This window comes from Belonocnema kinseyi, chromosome 4 (assembly GCF_010883055.1).
Source record: "Belonocnema kinseyi isolate 2016_QV_RU_SX_M_011 chromosome 4, B_treatae_v1, whole genome shotgun sequence".
Classification (NCBI taxonomy): domain Eukaryota; kingdom Metazoa; phylum Arthropoda; class Insecta; order Hymenoptera; family Cynipidae; genus Belonocnema; species Belonocnema kinseyi.
In genome coordinates, this window is record NC_046660.1 from 86,162,123 (window position 1) to 86,176,530 (window position 14,408).

Consider the following 14,408-nt stretch of genomic DNA (forward strand, 5'->3'; position numbering starts at 1 on the left):
GCATACTCTCTACTTTCCTATGTTCCTTCCATCCCCAGATCTCCACACCATAACACAACACCGCCCACACCAACGCATCAAACAACCAGACCCTCATTCTCCCAACAGTTTTTGATTGAAATATCGTCTTTCTTCTTTTTCTTTGAGAATGCATCCCTTTTGAATTAAAATTTCATCTATTTTCGTGAAAAATGAACTTTTTTGTTTATAATTCATCTCTTCGGGCTGGCGATGTCTCTTCTAAACAATTAATCTTATTGACTTGAACATTTTTTAAATATTGTTTTTGTACTCTTAAACTTAATTTTTTGTTGAAAATTTCGCAATTCTGTTTAAAAGTCACATTTTTGGCTGAAAATGAACTTTTTTGTCGGAATTTCTTCGTTTTGGGTTACAAAGTCAACGTTCTTCTAAAAAAATTGACTTTTTAGCTTAAGAACTCAACTTTTTTGTTGGAATTTAAGATCTTTCGGTATACAATATTTTTAGGTTGTAAATTTCACAATTTTGATAAAAATTCGTTTTTTTTATGTTAAAAACTTACTTTTTAAAGGTATTTATTTTGTATAGGTATAAATATCAGGATTGTTTTGCCAGTAATATATATTTTTGTACGTACAAGATAGTGATACGCGTATTTTTTCAATTAACATAGCGACATTTCTATAATTTTTACGAATACTTAAAACTTGTACGGATAAAATTAGTATTTTGTCGATTTTCGTTTCGAAACCATGAAACTTTTGAGATACTGAGGCTTTTCTTATAACAGTTGCTCCAGTTTTCCACAATTTTATAAAATCCACAACAATAAATCAACAATAACCAAAAAATGGTAAATTGTTCCAATTGTTTGAAAAAAAAGGAAATAAAATTGTCTCCGAAATCCCAACTATTTTTCCATGGAAATTTTAGGAATCATATGTACTAATATATTTTTTTAGATCCATTTGTCAAATTTTGTTTGGTCTTTCAAAAACAATGAGAAAACGAAAAAATGATCAATAATGGTAAAGCTTTCGATTAAAAAAACATTAAAACATGTAATATTCGTAAAATAATTACCATTTATTGTATATATGGGGTGTGCTTGTATTTCGAGAGAAAAAATTATATTTTTTCTTACTGTTTTTGCATTTATTGTACCTTATTGTTATTTTTTACTTAAAATCAGAAAAAAACATAGCTCATTAGCTCATTCCGGAAATTTCGCGTTTTAATTTTTCAAGAAATCGAAATAGCTTTACTAATTTCTATAATTTCTTCATTTTTAGAATCGGTTTCAAAAGAGAAAAAAAATTAGACAAACTGGCACAAGAAAACCCCCCAAAAATTAAAAAATTGCAAAAACGGCAAGATTTTGAAAGAAAATAAAAAGTAATTTTTTCCAATACAAAAAAAAAATAACAAATGAAAAATGTATGGTAAATAGACTATCGCAATACATATTATTTCTACAGATTTTTAAGAAAAATGATAACTGTTTTGAGAAAACTTCTTATTTTAATTTTTTTTTAATCGAATCAGTTTTACCATTTTTTATTATTTCTTCATTTTTCTCATCGGCTTTGAAATAGCGAAAAAATTTGAGAAACTGGTACAAGAAAGGCAAGTTTTTGAGAAAAAAGAATTTAATTCTCCCGAAGGACCAAAAAATACTAAATGGAAAATGTATGGTAAGTACACTATCTTAGTAAATAGTATTCCTAAAAATTTAAAGAAAAAAAGGTAGCTGTTTTGAGAACACTTCATGTTTTAAATTTTCAAATAATCGAAACAATTTAATCATTTTTTATTGTTTCTTTGTTTTTCACATCGGTTTCGAAAAAGCGAAAAATTTTTTAAAACTAGAACAAGAAAACAAAAAAAAATCTTGAAAATTACAAAAAGGGAACGATTTAAATCAAAACAAAAAATAGTTTATATGTACCGAAGGGCAAAAGTAATACAAAACGAAAAATGTATGGTAAGTAGATTATATTAGTGCCGTACCTATTATTTTTATAAATTACAAAAATTTCAAAAAGAGAAAGGTTTGAGCAAAAAATCGAAACGCATTTCCCCCCCTAAAAAAACGCATGAAAAACTGATGATAAGCAGAATGATAAATAGACTATATTAGTACCTATTATTCCTAAACATTTCATGAAAAAGGTGAGACTTTTTAGAAAATCTTGAATGAACTAAAACAGGAAAAACCTTAATATCTCAAAAGCTGCAAAAATGGCACGGATTTTAATCTAACATTGCAAAAAAAAAAAAAAAAAAAAACAACGAATTTTACCCTTAAAATTTTTAAATACTCGTATAAAAAGTAAAAACGATAATTGAAATTACTATAACAATAAAAAAAAATCTCCTTTTTTCCACGTACAAAAACATATTTTATTGGCAAACCAATGCTGAAGATTTTATCCGCCGGCCTGTATAATTTGAAATGGATACGTTCAATGAAAAAATTATTTAATGAATTAAAGATTACCTTTCAAGATTGCCAAATGAGCTGCAGAAGCGTGAAAGATTTCAACGTCGTAATTTGCGGAAGAACTCGCATTCTGTTCTTCTTTCATCGGAATTCCAGTCACTGTTGTACTCGCCAAATCGTAATGGGATAAAATTAAGTGAGATAATTTTGAGTGGAGGGTTGGAGCTTTCATGGAATGAACTTCCATCGTCAAGAGCGTTGAAACCTAAATCGTAAGGCAAGTATACTATTTTAAATTGTATAATTTAGGCATAAATATCAAACAAATATAAAAATAATTGAAAAAGAGGAACGAACCTCGCGTGGATTTTGACTAGTGACCTGGGATTCCACATTGTTGGGGAATATGTTGAGAATAACCAAATGGCAATGGTTTATTGGTATCAGGCTTAAAAAGGCAAAAAGAAGAATTTGGTATTTATGATTTTCCAAAATCGACTTGCTTTTTGACATAATAAAGAAGGTAAAGGCTTCAATTCGATATTGTTTAATGTTTAGCAGTTCATTGTGAGGGTGTGCACTCAAACGTTAAAAAAAAATTCAACCGAGCAAGACGAATTAAAAAAAAACGGGGGAATGTTTAACCAAATAATTGAATCTCTAGCCTACGAAAATGAATCTTCAACCAAACGATAAAATTTTCCAACAAAAAAGATTAAACTTCCATCAAAAGCAGCTGCACTTTCAAGCCAAAAATACAAATGTTTAATTTTGAATCAAGAAAGATAACTTCTATTAAAAAATGAATTTTTAATCCAAAAGGATGAATTTTTTATCCAAAAAGATGAATGCTAAACGAAACAGTTGAATTTTCAAATAAAAAAAGATTACTTTTGAGAAAATAAGATATGAATTTTCAAAAAAATAATTATATTTTTAACCAAAAAGTAGAATTTTTCACCAAAAGATATAAATTCTGAACTTAAAATACAATAGGGGACTTCTTCAATAAAAAGAACGAACTTTCGATCAAAAAGATAAATTTTCAATAACAAAATATGACTTTTCTATCAAAAGATAAATTTTCAATCTAAAAATAAGAATTTTCTATCAAAAAAGATGAATGTTCAACAAAACAGTATAATTTTCCACCAAATAGTTGAATTTCTAAAGAAAAAAGGTGAACTTTTAACCCAAAATTAAATATTAGACTTTTCAAATAAAATAATGAACTTTAAACGAAAAAACATGATTTTTTAACAAAATAGTTAAACATTTAATTTTTTAACCAAAACGTAAAATTTCTAACCAAATTTTGTTTTCAATTTTTTCCAATTAAAGAGAATAAATATTTAAAGATAAAAGACAAATGTTCAACAAAAAAAGTTAAGTTTTCGACGAAATAGTATGAATAAAAAAAAATAAATTCTGAAATCAAATTAGAACAGTAGACTTTTTAAATAAAAAGAATTAACTTTCAACCACAAAATAATTAAATTTTTTATAAAATATTAGAATTTTAAACTAAAAGAGATGAATTTTGAACCAAGAATATAATAGTAAACTTTTCAAAAGAAATAAATTGACTTTCAACCAAAAAGATTATTTTTTAACAAAATATTTCAATTTTCAACAGAATAATTAAATTTTCGACGAAATACTAGAGGCTATTTTCCTGTTTTTCTGATCAGTGGCGACTCTGATTATAGACTATTCATTCAATAGATCGAATTTTCGCTAGATTATACATTTTTCTGCAATACATGTTTAAAATTATATAATTATAAAGATTAAAAAATGTTCAAATTACTTAATTCGGAACTTATTAAATAAAATTGTTAATTTTCAAATGGTGCCAACTTTAAATGTTCAATTTCAAAAAATTTGATTCTAAATAGAGGCGTAGAGTTGTTTATACAAAATTTCAAGACAAATTTAGACACGCCTGGAAGATTGGATTTTTCGAAATAGAAAAAAATCTAATTTGACATCAAACCGGCTTAATGTGAAGTTATATAAAAAATTCAAATAAAGGACTGCACAAATCTAATTCGAAAGTTAAAAAATTTAATGTTTTAACCTACATATGTAAATTCTGAATGTTTTAATTTTTAAATGGTCCATTTCGAGCGATGTAAATTATAATTTAATCAACATGAAATTATAAATTAAAAAAAACCCTCAATTACCAAGTTCATAATTCTGAATAATCTGATTAGGAATATTTAAATTTAGAACCTTATTCTACATAAATGTATTTAGAATTGACTTCATTGAAAATTGATCAATTTTAAACATTTCCAGTTTTTATCACCTTAAATTCAAAATTATTGAAAGTAAAATGCTTGATTCACATTTAAAATTATTAAATTTCGAACCACCTAAACCTAAGTTGGACAATCTTTTTACTTGTATCGAAAATTACACGATGAGGAGTTTTTTCAATTTAAAAATGATGAAATGTTCGAGTTTTCAATAAATTGGGAGATCTCTTCAATGATTTAATTTGAAATTGTTCTATTTTGTCAGTTTTATTCTGAAATAAGTTGAAGAAATGGTTAAAAAATTTCTTACCGATCTGACGTTAAGGCAATTTTATTTTGCTGTGCTAACTCGTTGAGGAAAATATTCTCCAAGCTTTTCATGTTGATGTTGTCTCTCGCGCTTGTGATGCAAATTACCCTTCCTCTATTTAATAGTTTGCTGGCATTCTCACTCGAGTTCGACCTTTTTTCCTGCTGAATTTCAGAACATTCGGTGAGGGCTTCAATTGCAACTCTTAGACCATGTATCACAGAAAAATCTGCTCCAGGCTGATGAGATCTTGGCGGAACTCCTATGATTGCCATGCCGTTCATAATCTAAAATATTCAATATAAAAATATAAATTAAACTCCGAATTTCTAATTGAACCTAGTTTAAAACTTAATTCTTTTTTGTTATACATATTTTAAACCAGATAATAAGATTTTTAAAATATCCTACATGTGAGAGATTTTGTTGTAGAGGACTCCAGGTATTTAATATATGTGCAGCATGATCGCTTACAACAAATCTGACCTGGAAAAAGAAAATGACGTATAAATACGAAACGCTCGAATGTAAACAAAAACTTTTATCAATCACTGATAAATATTTTTACCAATTTTCCAGTAGGGAATAAATCCCACACAATTCGGCAATATTCCATCGAGGATTCCACACTCGTTGTCCATAATGATTTGCAAATAGGGGCCAAAGGAATGAGATTTTGCCCCCGACTTTTGAGACAGTCAAAATCTAATGGACTTTCGGTAGAAATACCAAAATAAGGCGTGTGATCTAACACAAAAACCGTTTTATGATTTGCGGGATTCATTTTGTTATAACATGATTTTTAGTAGTATTTTTAAAGCCGAATTTAATGAAAAACTTGTCCGAAGAAAAACGAAAGTGACGTTTCTCTTTTAGGTTATGTACGACACTGTGGAGATAAATGTATTTTCTGATCGCACTTAGTCTCGGGTTTTAACTAAATTATCTCTAAAATGTTTCTGCACTTTACAGTCCTAAAGGAAATTGGTTTATTGCGTTTATTTAAAACAAATTCGGCTTGTGGATAATTGTACCATAACCTCAACATTTGTCAACCACAAGCTACATTAATATAAAATTTCCACTTGCACTGAGTTTTTTTTTAAACATCTTAGACTAATATTATTTAGTAGGTCCGATTACACGTTGCATTTTAATTGAAAAAGCACTGATAAATAAGTTTTAAAAAATTGTGTCTTTATGAACCTTCTGTTCGTGTTGTTTAGATTTTGACTAACGTATTACTTATTATTTTCTATTTCGTAATATTTTTATAAAAAGAAGATTGAACGTAATTAAGCAACTATTAATGATCATAGGTCACTGCAAATTTTTGGTTTGCTTTTAAATAGCTTTGAAAGTATTTATACTCTTACAATAAAAAATTTTTGTTTTGTAAGGCACAATTTTGAAGTGTGAAGTGGACCTAACCTAACATGTCTAACTTCCTGTCTTTTCCTTACGGAATACTCCTTGTGGCATCACGACGTAAGTTTCTCATTTTATTTTCATTCATATTTATTGTATAAATTGAGCGAAATTAATAATATTTTATGATTAAAAAATAGCTTTAAGAAATCTAATTTAAAATCGTTGACAGATTAATTCAAAGAGCTGTGTATAGAAGGATTTTGTTAATAAAAACACTGTGCCGGGGCACGTGGCGCAAAAAACTTACGTTATTATTGCAAAAGAATAAAAATTTATAGAGAATGATACATATTGTAGGGATATCAGAAATTGGGTTCAAAATTTATTAAGTAAACATTCTTTACCTACTTTCTGAAGCTTATAAAGATTAATTGAAATCGGAAGTGAGGTTATGTCGCATGTTACTCGAAACGCTCTTGGCATTTCAGTTCTACAGTTTTTTGGAATTTTTTGTAATGTTACTTGATACTGTGATAATATTTTGTAAAGATAATTGCCTTAAAATCTAAACTATTTTTTTTCTTCGCTTCTATTATATGAAGTGTGCAATACTACATAATTTTATTTAAAGAAATCGTTACTAAAAATTTAGACAATACACAAAGTTGTACGTAATATTTAATTCATGTAGTATAAAATTTAAGTTAATAGGTGTGTTTTTCAATCTATGATGATAGATCTATGTCCAAAACAAATAAATGTTGGTACATATGGCTTAATCTTTTCTGAAAGTATATTTTCCTACAAAAAATTTTGTTTCTCGTATCAATAAGATATTTTAAAGAAGGAATGTGTAATTGTTTTTTCAGGTTGACACGTAATTCAACCACAACGTTAAAATGTCAGGAGATATAGAAGCGTTAGCCCTCAAAGAGGATGACGTTACCAAGATGTTGGCAGCAAGTACTCACATTGGTAGCGAAAATGTCAACTTCCAAATGGAACAGTACGTTTACAAGCGTCGTGTCGATGGTAAATATAATGCTCTTAGGATTTTATAAATCTAAGGAATTGAAGAAGGTTCGGGTAGAGAAGTTAAGAACGAAATCTTGAATTTATTTGAAAAACTGGTCAAGAAATATGAGGAAAAACGTGAATGAGTCAGGGAGTTTTCTATAAATTTAAGTTAAAGGTAATTTTATTACTTTCTTGACGATTCTTTATTCACTATAAATAATCAGTCTTGGTTGAGGATTCAACTTTTTTTAATTCGTTGTTTTGTGTTTCCTCAACTGTTTCTTTAATTAAAAATTTCAATCTTTTATTCAACTAAATGGCTCAAAGTTAATGTATGTTGAAGAATATTCGTTTTGGTTTAAACAAGCCATTTTTTTTAATAAACATATTTTTGGTTAAGAATTCATAATTTTTGGCTTAAAAGTTCACCTTTTTTTTTTTAAAAAAAGTCCTTTTTTTATGTTTAAAAATAACGTTTGTGTGGAGAATACAATTTTTTGGCTTGCAAATCAGTTAATATTTTTTTTGTACTCAGTCTTATTTTTTTGGTTGAAAAGTCTACTGTTACATTTTTAGTTCAGAATTTATCTTTTGTGGTTAAAAATTCTATTATTTAATTTTTTTCTGTAGAAAACTACTCTCCTTGGTTGATAATTCATCTCTTTGGCTAAAATTTGAACCATTTTGTTAAAAAAAAAAAACATCGTTAGAAATTAATTTTTTTTTGTTGAAACTTCGTATTTTTAAAAAATAATTTATGTTGGCGGAAAGCACTTCTTTTTGGTTGAAAAGTCAACCATTTGGTTAAAGCTTTTTCTGGTGAAAATACAGGTTTTTAATAACTGAAAGTCAGCGAATTTCGAAATTAGGGTTTTGTAGCGTTCCCAAAAAATAACAAAGTTTATATTTCTTAGTCTACGACAAAGACAAATTCCAATTATTGATTATGTATAAAATAATTCTAATTTTTCTAAAAAGTGATAATAAATTTCAGGCACTGGCGTAAACATAATCAACCTAAGAAGAACATGGGAGAAGCTCTTGCTCGCTGCACGAGCAATCGTTGCCATCGAACATGCCAGCGAAGTTTTCGTCATCAGTGGCCGGCCCTATGGACAAAGAGCAGTCCTTAAATTCGCCAACCACACCGGCGCAACACCAATTGCTGGCCGTTTCACTCCTGGTGCCTTTACCAATCAGATCCAGGTATATAATAAATAAACAAATAAATAAATAATGAAATTCACATCATTTAATTTCCTCACACATGAAGATAACTCTTTTGTCCAGAATGCAAATATGTTGGCTATCATTGGCTTAATCTTTTCTGATAACTCTCATTATACTTTACAGTGCAAATGAAATTCTCTTCCCCAATTGTAATTTTTTCAATTTGTACAGGCTGCCTTCAGGGAACCACGTCTCTTGATTGTTACCGACCCAGCAACAGATCATCAGCCAATCACTGAAGCAAGTTACGTTAACATTCCCGTTATCGCTTTCTGCAACACAGACTCGCCTCTGCGATTCGTTGACATTGCAATTCCATGCAACAACAAGAGTACACACAGCATTGGTCTTTTGTGGTGGCTTTTGGCTCGTGAAGTTCTCCGACTTCGCGGATCCATTCCCCGTGAGACCAAGTGGGATGTTGTCGTTGATCTCTTCTTCTACAGAGACCCGGAAGAGGTAAATTTCATCTTCTGCATTTTAATATGTTTCAATGACCGCGAAAAAAAAAACAAAAAAAAAAAACTGGCCAACGGCAAGGTTTGGACTCACGCCACTATTTCTTTATTTTCTATTTGAAAATATTTGCGAACTTGGATAATTGGCTAAAATAATGTGTGTGGCATCTCTAGTACAAAAATCAGGGTGGCGACTTGACCGGAAAACAGGAAATTTACTTCTGATCGCAGTGAAGTTCAAGTTTTCATTATTTTAATACTTTCAGTCGATTTATGAAAGATTTTCCTACTTTATCTACATTCGCAGATTTTTTAGATTATCTCAGTTTATTCTAATTACATTCTAATTTATTATTAAATTTTTATTTATTTAGAAATTCAATTAGTTGTTTGAAAATGTATGTACTTTGTGAAAAATTCGCCTTTTTCGTATAAAATTCAATCATTTTAGTAAAAAATTCATCAGTTTGGATGAAAATTGATATTTATTAAAAATCGATTTTTGTTTTGTAGAAAATTATCTTTTTCTCTGCAAGTTCATCTTCTTGTTTCAAAATTCGTCTTTTGGGTCAAAAATTTAAGTATTGCAGTTAAATATTTTTAATAGTTTATTTCTTTTTTGGTTGAAAATTATTTTATTTTTTTAAACTGAAATTGTAATTATTATTCCAGTTGAATATACCATAATTTTAGATAAAAATTCGTCTTTCTGGTTTAAAATTGTTCCAAGTCAGAATTCGTCACAATTTTAAAGTACCCTTCATCTCTTTTTGAAAATGTATAACTACTTTGTTGAAAATATTTTTTTCAGATAAAAACTTAACTTTTCCAATAGAAAATGCAACTATTTGTCTGAAAATCCGATTTGTTGTTTGAGAATTAAATTTTATCAAAAAATTCAAGTATTCTATTTTGGACTGAAATTTTTTTTTTTTATAAAAATTCAACTGTTTTTGATTGAAAATTCATGTAATTTGTGGAAAATTCGTCTTTTTTTTGTAGAAAATTAATCTTTCCATTTTTGGTTGATAATTGACCTTTTCGATTTAAAAATTAAATTTCGATGTAAATTTGTATTTTTAAGGCTACTTTTTTGCTCATTTAAAAAAAATGTAAAGTGATATAAAAAATGGATCGCACTAACAAAATTCTTTTTTTTTTTTTTAAATTAAAAAAAATAAATGTGCTTCAGATTAAAAAATATTACTTCAACTACTTTTTTTTATTTAAAAACTATTTTTTGAGTAATTTAGGAATGATAATTTAAAAAATACTTTCTTTGATTTATGAGGATACTTTTTTGTTTAGAAAGATACTTTTTTTTATTCAATTCGACTCAATTTTTTTACAATTTCATGCCACTATTTTGCTATTATTTTTCAAAATGCATGCCACTCTTGACATTATTTTTAATCTCTGAAGTGGGTCCGAGTCATCAAGCAGGAAAATTGGAATTTTCTTCGATTTTGTTGGCCACTCTAAATATATATTTATGTGCGTTTTTTATTCGATGATGAGTGATCTATGTCCAGAACAAATAACTGTTGGTACATATGGCTTAATCTTTTCTGAAACTTAAACCTACTATCGAGAAACTTGTATTTTTTTTAAATCATTGGACTGATGAAAAATGATATTTTTCAGGCTGAGAAGGAAGAACAAGCGGCCAAGGAACTTCCAGCTCCACCACCAAAGGAATTCGCAGCTGCGGAGCCCTCAACGACTACTGATGGTTGGGGCAATGACGCAGACACAAATGTGAATGTCACCGAGAACTGGGCTGACGATGGTGCCCCAGTTGCACCAGCCGTTGTTCCAGCAGCCGGTGCTCCAACTGCCTTCGCTCCGAGTGGCGACTGGGCCTCCCAGGTAATTAAAATTTAATAAAAATGATCCGATATTAAATATTTTTTATCAGGGTAGTCGCTGATGTACAAAATGTTAAATTCAATTGTTAACTTTTTCAATTATGAAATCATTTAAAGAATTTTTCATTTTAGTTCTTCATTTTTAGGCGTACATTTTCAATTTAAAGAATTTTAAAATGCAGTTCTAAAGAACTTTTAACAGTTGTGAATTAAAAAACAATTATAGGTTATGTAAGTTCTTTTTTGTATACTGGTTCTATTTCTATTTAAATATTGATTTTCATTCATAGGTTTAAAATAATTCTCCTTAACTCTGCTAGCATTCGAACCTAGGTCTTCAAAGTAACTTCATATTAATAAATTCATAATTAAACGCTTATATTCGATTTCAAATCCTATTCAAATATTGTTGCAGTCTAAAAATATTCCATTTTTAATATTTAGCAACATCTTACAGTTTATTTAAAATTACCAATTATAAATCAGATATTCAGATAGAGAATACCAAATGGAATTTTTGAAATCGTCCAAATTTAAGAGGCAACTTTGGACGATACAGTTTCAACTATTCCATTTAAAAAGGAACAAAATATTAGAAAGTTATACAAATTTTTTAAAGCTTTCAAGGTTATAACGAAAATTTCCTAATGCTCATAAAAAAATCAGGGTGGCTGTTGGATCGGAAAACCGGGAACTTTTTTGGGACCGGGAATTGACAGTGAATTTATTTTTTTACCAGGAATTTTACAAATCTTTAGAAGAAAATCTGTCCCAAGTTCGCTTTCAACAGTTTTTTAAAAAATAATTAGTAGAATTATCTTTTTTAATTATGATATCATTCAGTTCACGATACGTAATTCGAAAATCTTTTACTTTAAAAATGTCCAATTTTAGATTTTTATTTTGAAACGTGTATTTTTAATTTAAAGAATTTTAAAATGCAGTCTTAAAGTTTTAAACTTATAAGATACTTAATATTATATTATTTGCAAATAAAGGTTTTCATTAAATTTAAAATATTATTTCTGTCTAAAATATTCAGTTTTGAACCCATTCAGTTTTTAAATTTTAATTAAGGCAAAGAATAATTATTTAATATGTAGCAATTTTTGACTGTTCATTTAAGATAAGTGAATTGAAACCAAATATTTGAAAGTAAACAATTTGAAACGTAATTTTTTGACATAAAAAGCATTGAATCGTTAACATTTGAAAGAGTTTTTAAATTTTGAATTGTAACATTTTAATTTGTATTAAAAAAAAATTAATTTGTAAGTGTAATTGTTGAATTTTGAATTATAAATAATAATTGAACACCTGTCAATTTGTAGACAAGATTGGAGTAATTTTAAGAGATATGTAGAAGTTTTTCAGTTTTCGGTTCAAATAGCCATAGTTTAATTTAAAGCAAATTGTATATTTTTACAGATTTCAAACAAAAAAAAGCTTTCCAAGAATTATGAATGGCTTCAAGAAAATAAAAATATTTTCTTAAGATTCCTTGGAAAATTAAAAATGATTTTTCATTTTTAACAATTATTTTAAGAGAATATTTGAAAAGAATTTAAAGATTTCCTAAATTGTAAAACAATATAATCTGAAAAATTTTACGGAAATTTTTTAACCTAGCAGGATTTTCTAATAATTTTAGAAAACTTCGATTAGTTTTAAAAGATATTTATAAGTTCGGAAAAAAACTTTAAAAACAATTTTAAATTTGAAAAAATGTAAAACAGCTTATAGATTTTTCAAGATTTCGAAATAAAAATTTCAAGCATTCTAAGGATTTTTAAACTATTTAAAATGAAAATAATTTAACTTCTAATTTAAGAAGTGTTTCGTTTGAAAAAATTCAATTTTTCAATCGTTAATATTTCTGGCTTAAAATTGCTTAAATTAATGTAATTTGGAAAAATTTAAAGTTCATTGATTGATTATTTAATTTAAAGCTTTGGATAACATGATGTAGATTTATATTTTTAGAATTGAATCTAAATCTTTGAAGTCCACATAATTTATAAAAGTTAAAAATGCTAAATTTTGCAGTTTATCTACAATTTCATTTAAAATGGTTTAATTGAACATTTCAATTCATTTTATATGTTTTTATGTTAATTGAGCATTTTAATACAAAATTTTATGATGAAAAAACTTAACTTCAATTTCAAAAGTTTCAAACTCAAGTGTTCTACTTTGAGTGCTTTAATCTGCAGCTCAGTTTTAATTATTTTAAATGGCTTTAGAGTTCAGATTTTTACATTTCATTGAACGTGAAAAATGTTTGTAAACCTGGAAATGACCAGACATTTTTTTCGATTAAAACGGCCACCTTGAAAATAAAAATTATTTTTACCTTGAAACATAAAATTAAAGAGAATACTTAAAAGCACTTTCAGAATATTTCCACAGTTGGTAAACAAAAAAATCTGAAAGATTTTACGACGAATTTTGTAATTTTTCATGATTTCAAACCATTTTTAGGGAAAATTCGAATCATATAAAAAAATATGTCAAAGATTTGACAAATAATCTCAAATTTGAAAAAGTTTAAAGCAAAATCTACATTTCTCAAGATTCCGAAATAAAATATTGAAGCTTCTTATGGATTTTGAAATATTTCAAGATAATAAAAAGTTTTGCTAAGATTTATGGAAAAAGTAAAAATGATTTTTTGTTTTGAAAAATTAATTTTAAAATCATTTTTAAAGATTTCAAAAGGATTTCAGTAAGATTCAAAGAAATTATGAAAAAAAATTTACAAGTAACTGAAAATTTGAACATTTCAAAATTAAAGTTTGAAGCTTTTTAAGGACTTTGAAAATCTTTGAGATAATACAAAAATGTCTTAATATTTCTGGAAAAATTAAAAATATTTTATTTTTAAAAATTAATTCTATAAGGGTGTTTAAAAATATGCCTTTGATTCATATACAGCAATGAACACATTATTGATTTTAAAATACTTTAAAAATAAACTTCTAATTTAACAAATATTCGGTTAAAAAATTAAATCGTACTATTTTTAATGTTTCTAACTACGAATTTCTGAACTGTTTAACTTATAAAAATTTAAATTTTACACTTTAGCGGCATTTAATTAAAAATTGTTCAATTGAAAAGTATTAAAAGCTTTCATTTGATACATGTAAATTATTGTGCGATTACATTTTTTTCCTTGATTGAAACGGCCACCATGTTTCTTAATTCTTCAAGAGTACCTTTTTAATTAAGTAATTTTTCCTAATTTCAGGTTCCTGGACAAGAAGACTGGGCGCCAGCTCCACAGGCTGCAGCTCCAGTTACCAGCTGGGGTGGAGGTACCACTGATAAGTGGTAAAACACATTCTCTATGGGGCTTAAACTTCTCTTAAAATAAGGTGTGACCTTGTACAGGGATTTTAATAAAACGTGAAACCTCATTTTTATTTTTTTATTTTATTTACACCTTAGTTCTACAAAATCACT

At 27.4% G+C, this 14,408-nt stretch overlaps 2 protein-coding genes across 4 annotated transcripts in view; one reads left to right on the forward strand and one right to left on the reverse strand.

The window, feature by feature from the left end:
* The window catches only part of LOC117170619 (integrator complex subunit 13), a 42,458-nt gene extending 36,170 nt beyond the window's left edge, over positions 1-6,288 (reverse strand). For all 3 annotated transcript variants that reach the window (XM_033357514.1, XM_033357513.1, XM_033357512.1), the window contains exons 1-5: positions 5,568-6,288; positions 5,411-5,485; positions 5,000-5,286; positions 2,783-2,873; positions 2,483-2,690 (exon numbers count right to left, since the gene is read on the reverse strand). In XM_033357514.1, the coding sequence (XP_033213405.1) occupies positions 2,483-2,690; positions 2,783-2,873; positions 5,000-5,286; positions 5,411-5,485; positions 5,568-5,783 (877 nt within the window). In that variant the 5' untranslated portion in view covers positions 5,784-6,288. The remainder of the gene's footprint in view (positions 1-2,482; positions 2,691-2,782; positions 2,874-4,999; positions 5,287-5,410; positions 5,486-5,567) is intronic.
* Positions 6,289-6,369: 81 nt separating this feature from the next.
* Positions 6,370-14,362, forward strand: LOC117170620 (40S ribosomal protein SA). The gene is made up of 6 exons (XM_033357515.1): positions 6,370-6,487; positions 7,240-7,402; positions 8,382-8,593; positions 8,789-9,076; positions 10,720-10,944; positions 14,194-14,362. The coding sequence occupies exons 2-6, from the start codon at positions 7,270-7,272 to the stop codon at positions 14,278-14,280; spliced, it is 945 nt and encodes a 314-aa protein (XP_033213406.1). The 5' UTR covers positions 6,370-6,487; positions 7,240-7,269; the 3' UTR covers positions 14,281-14,362.
* Positions 14,363-14,408: the final 46 nt, after the last annotated feature.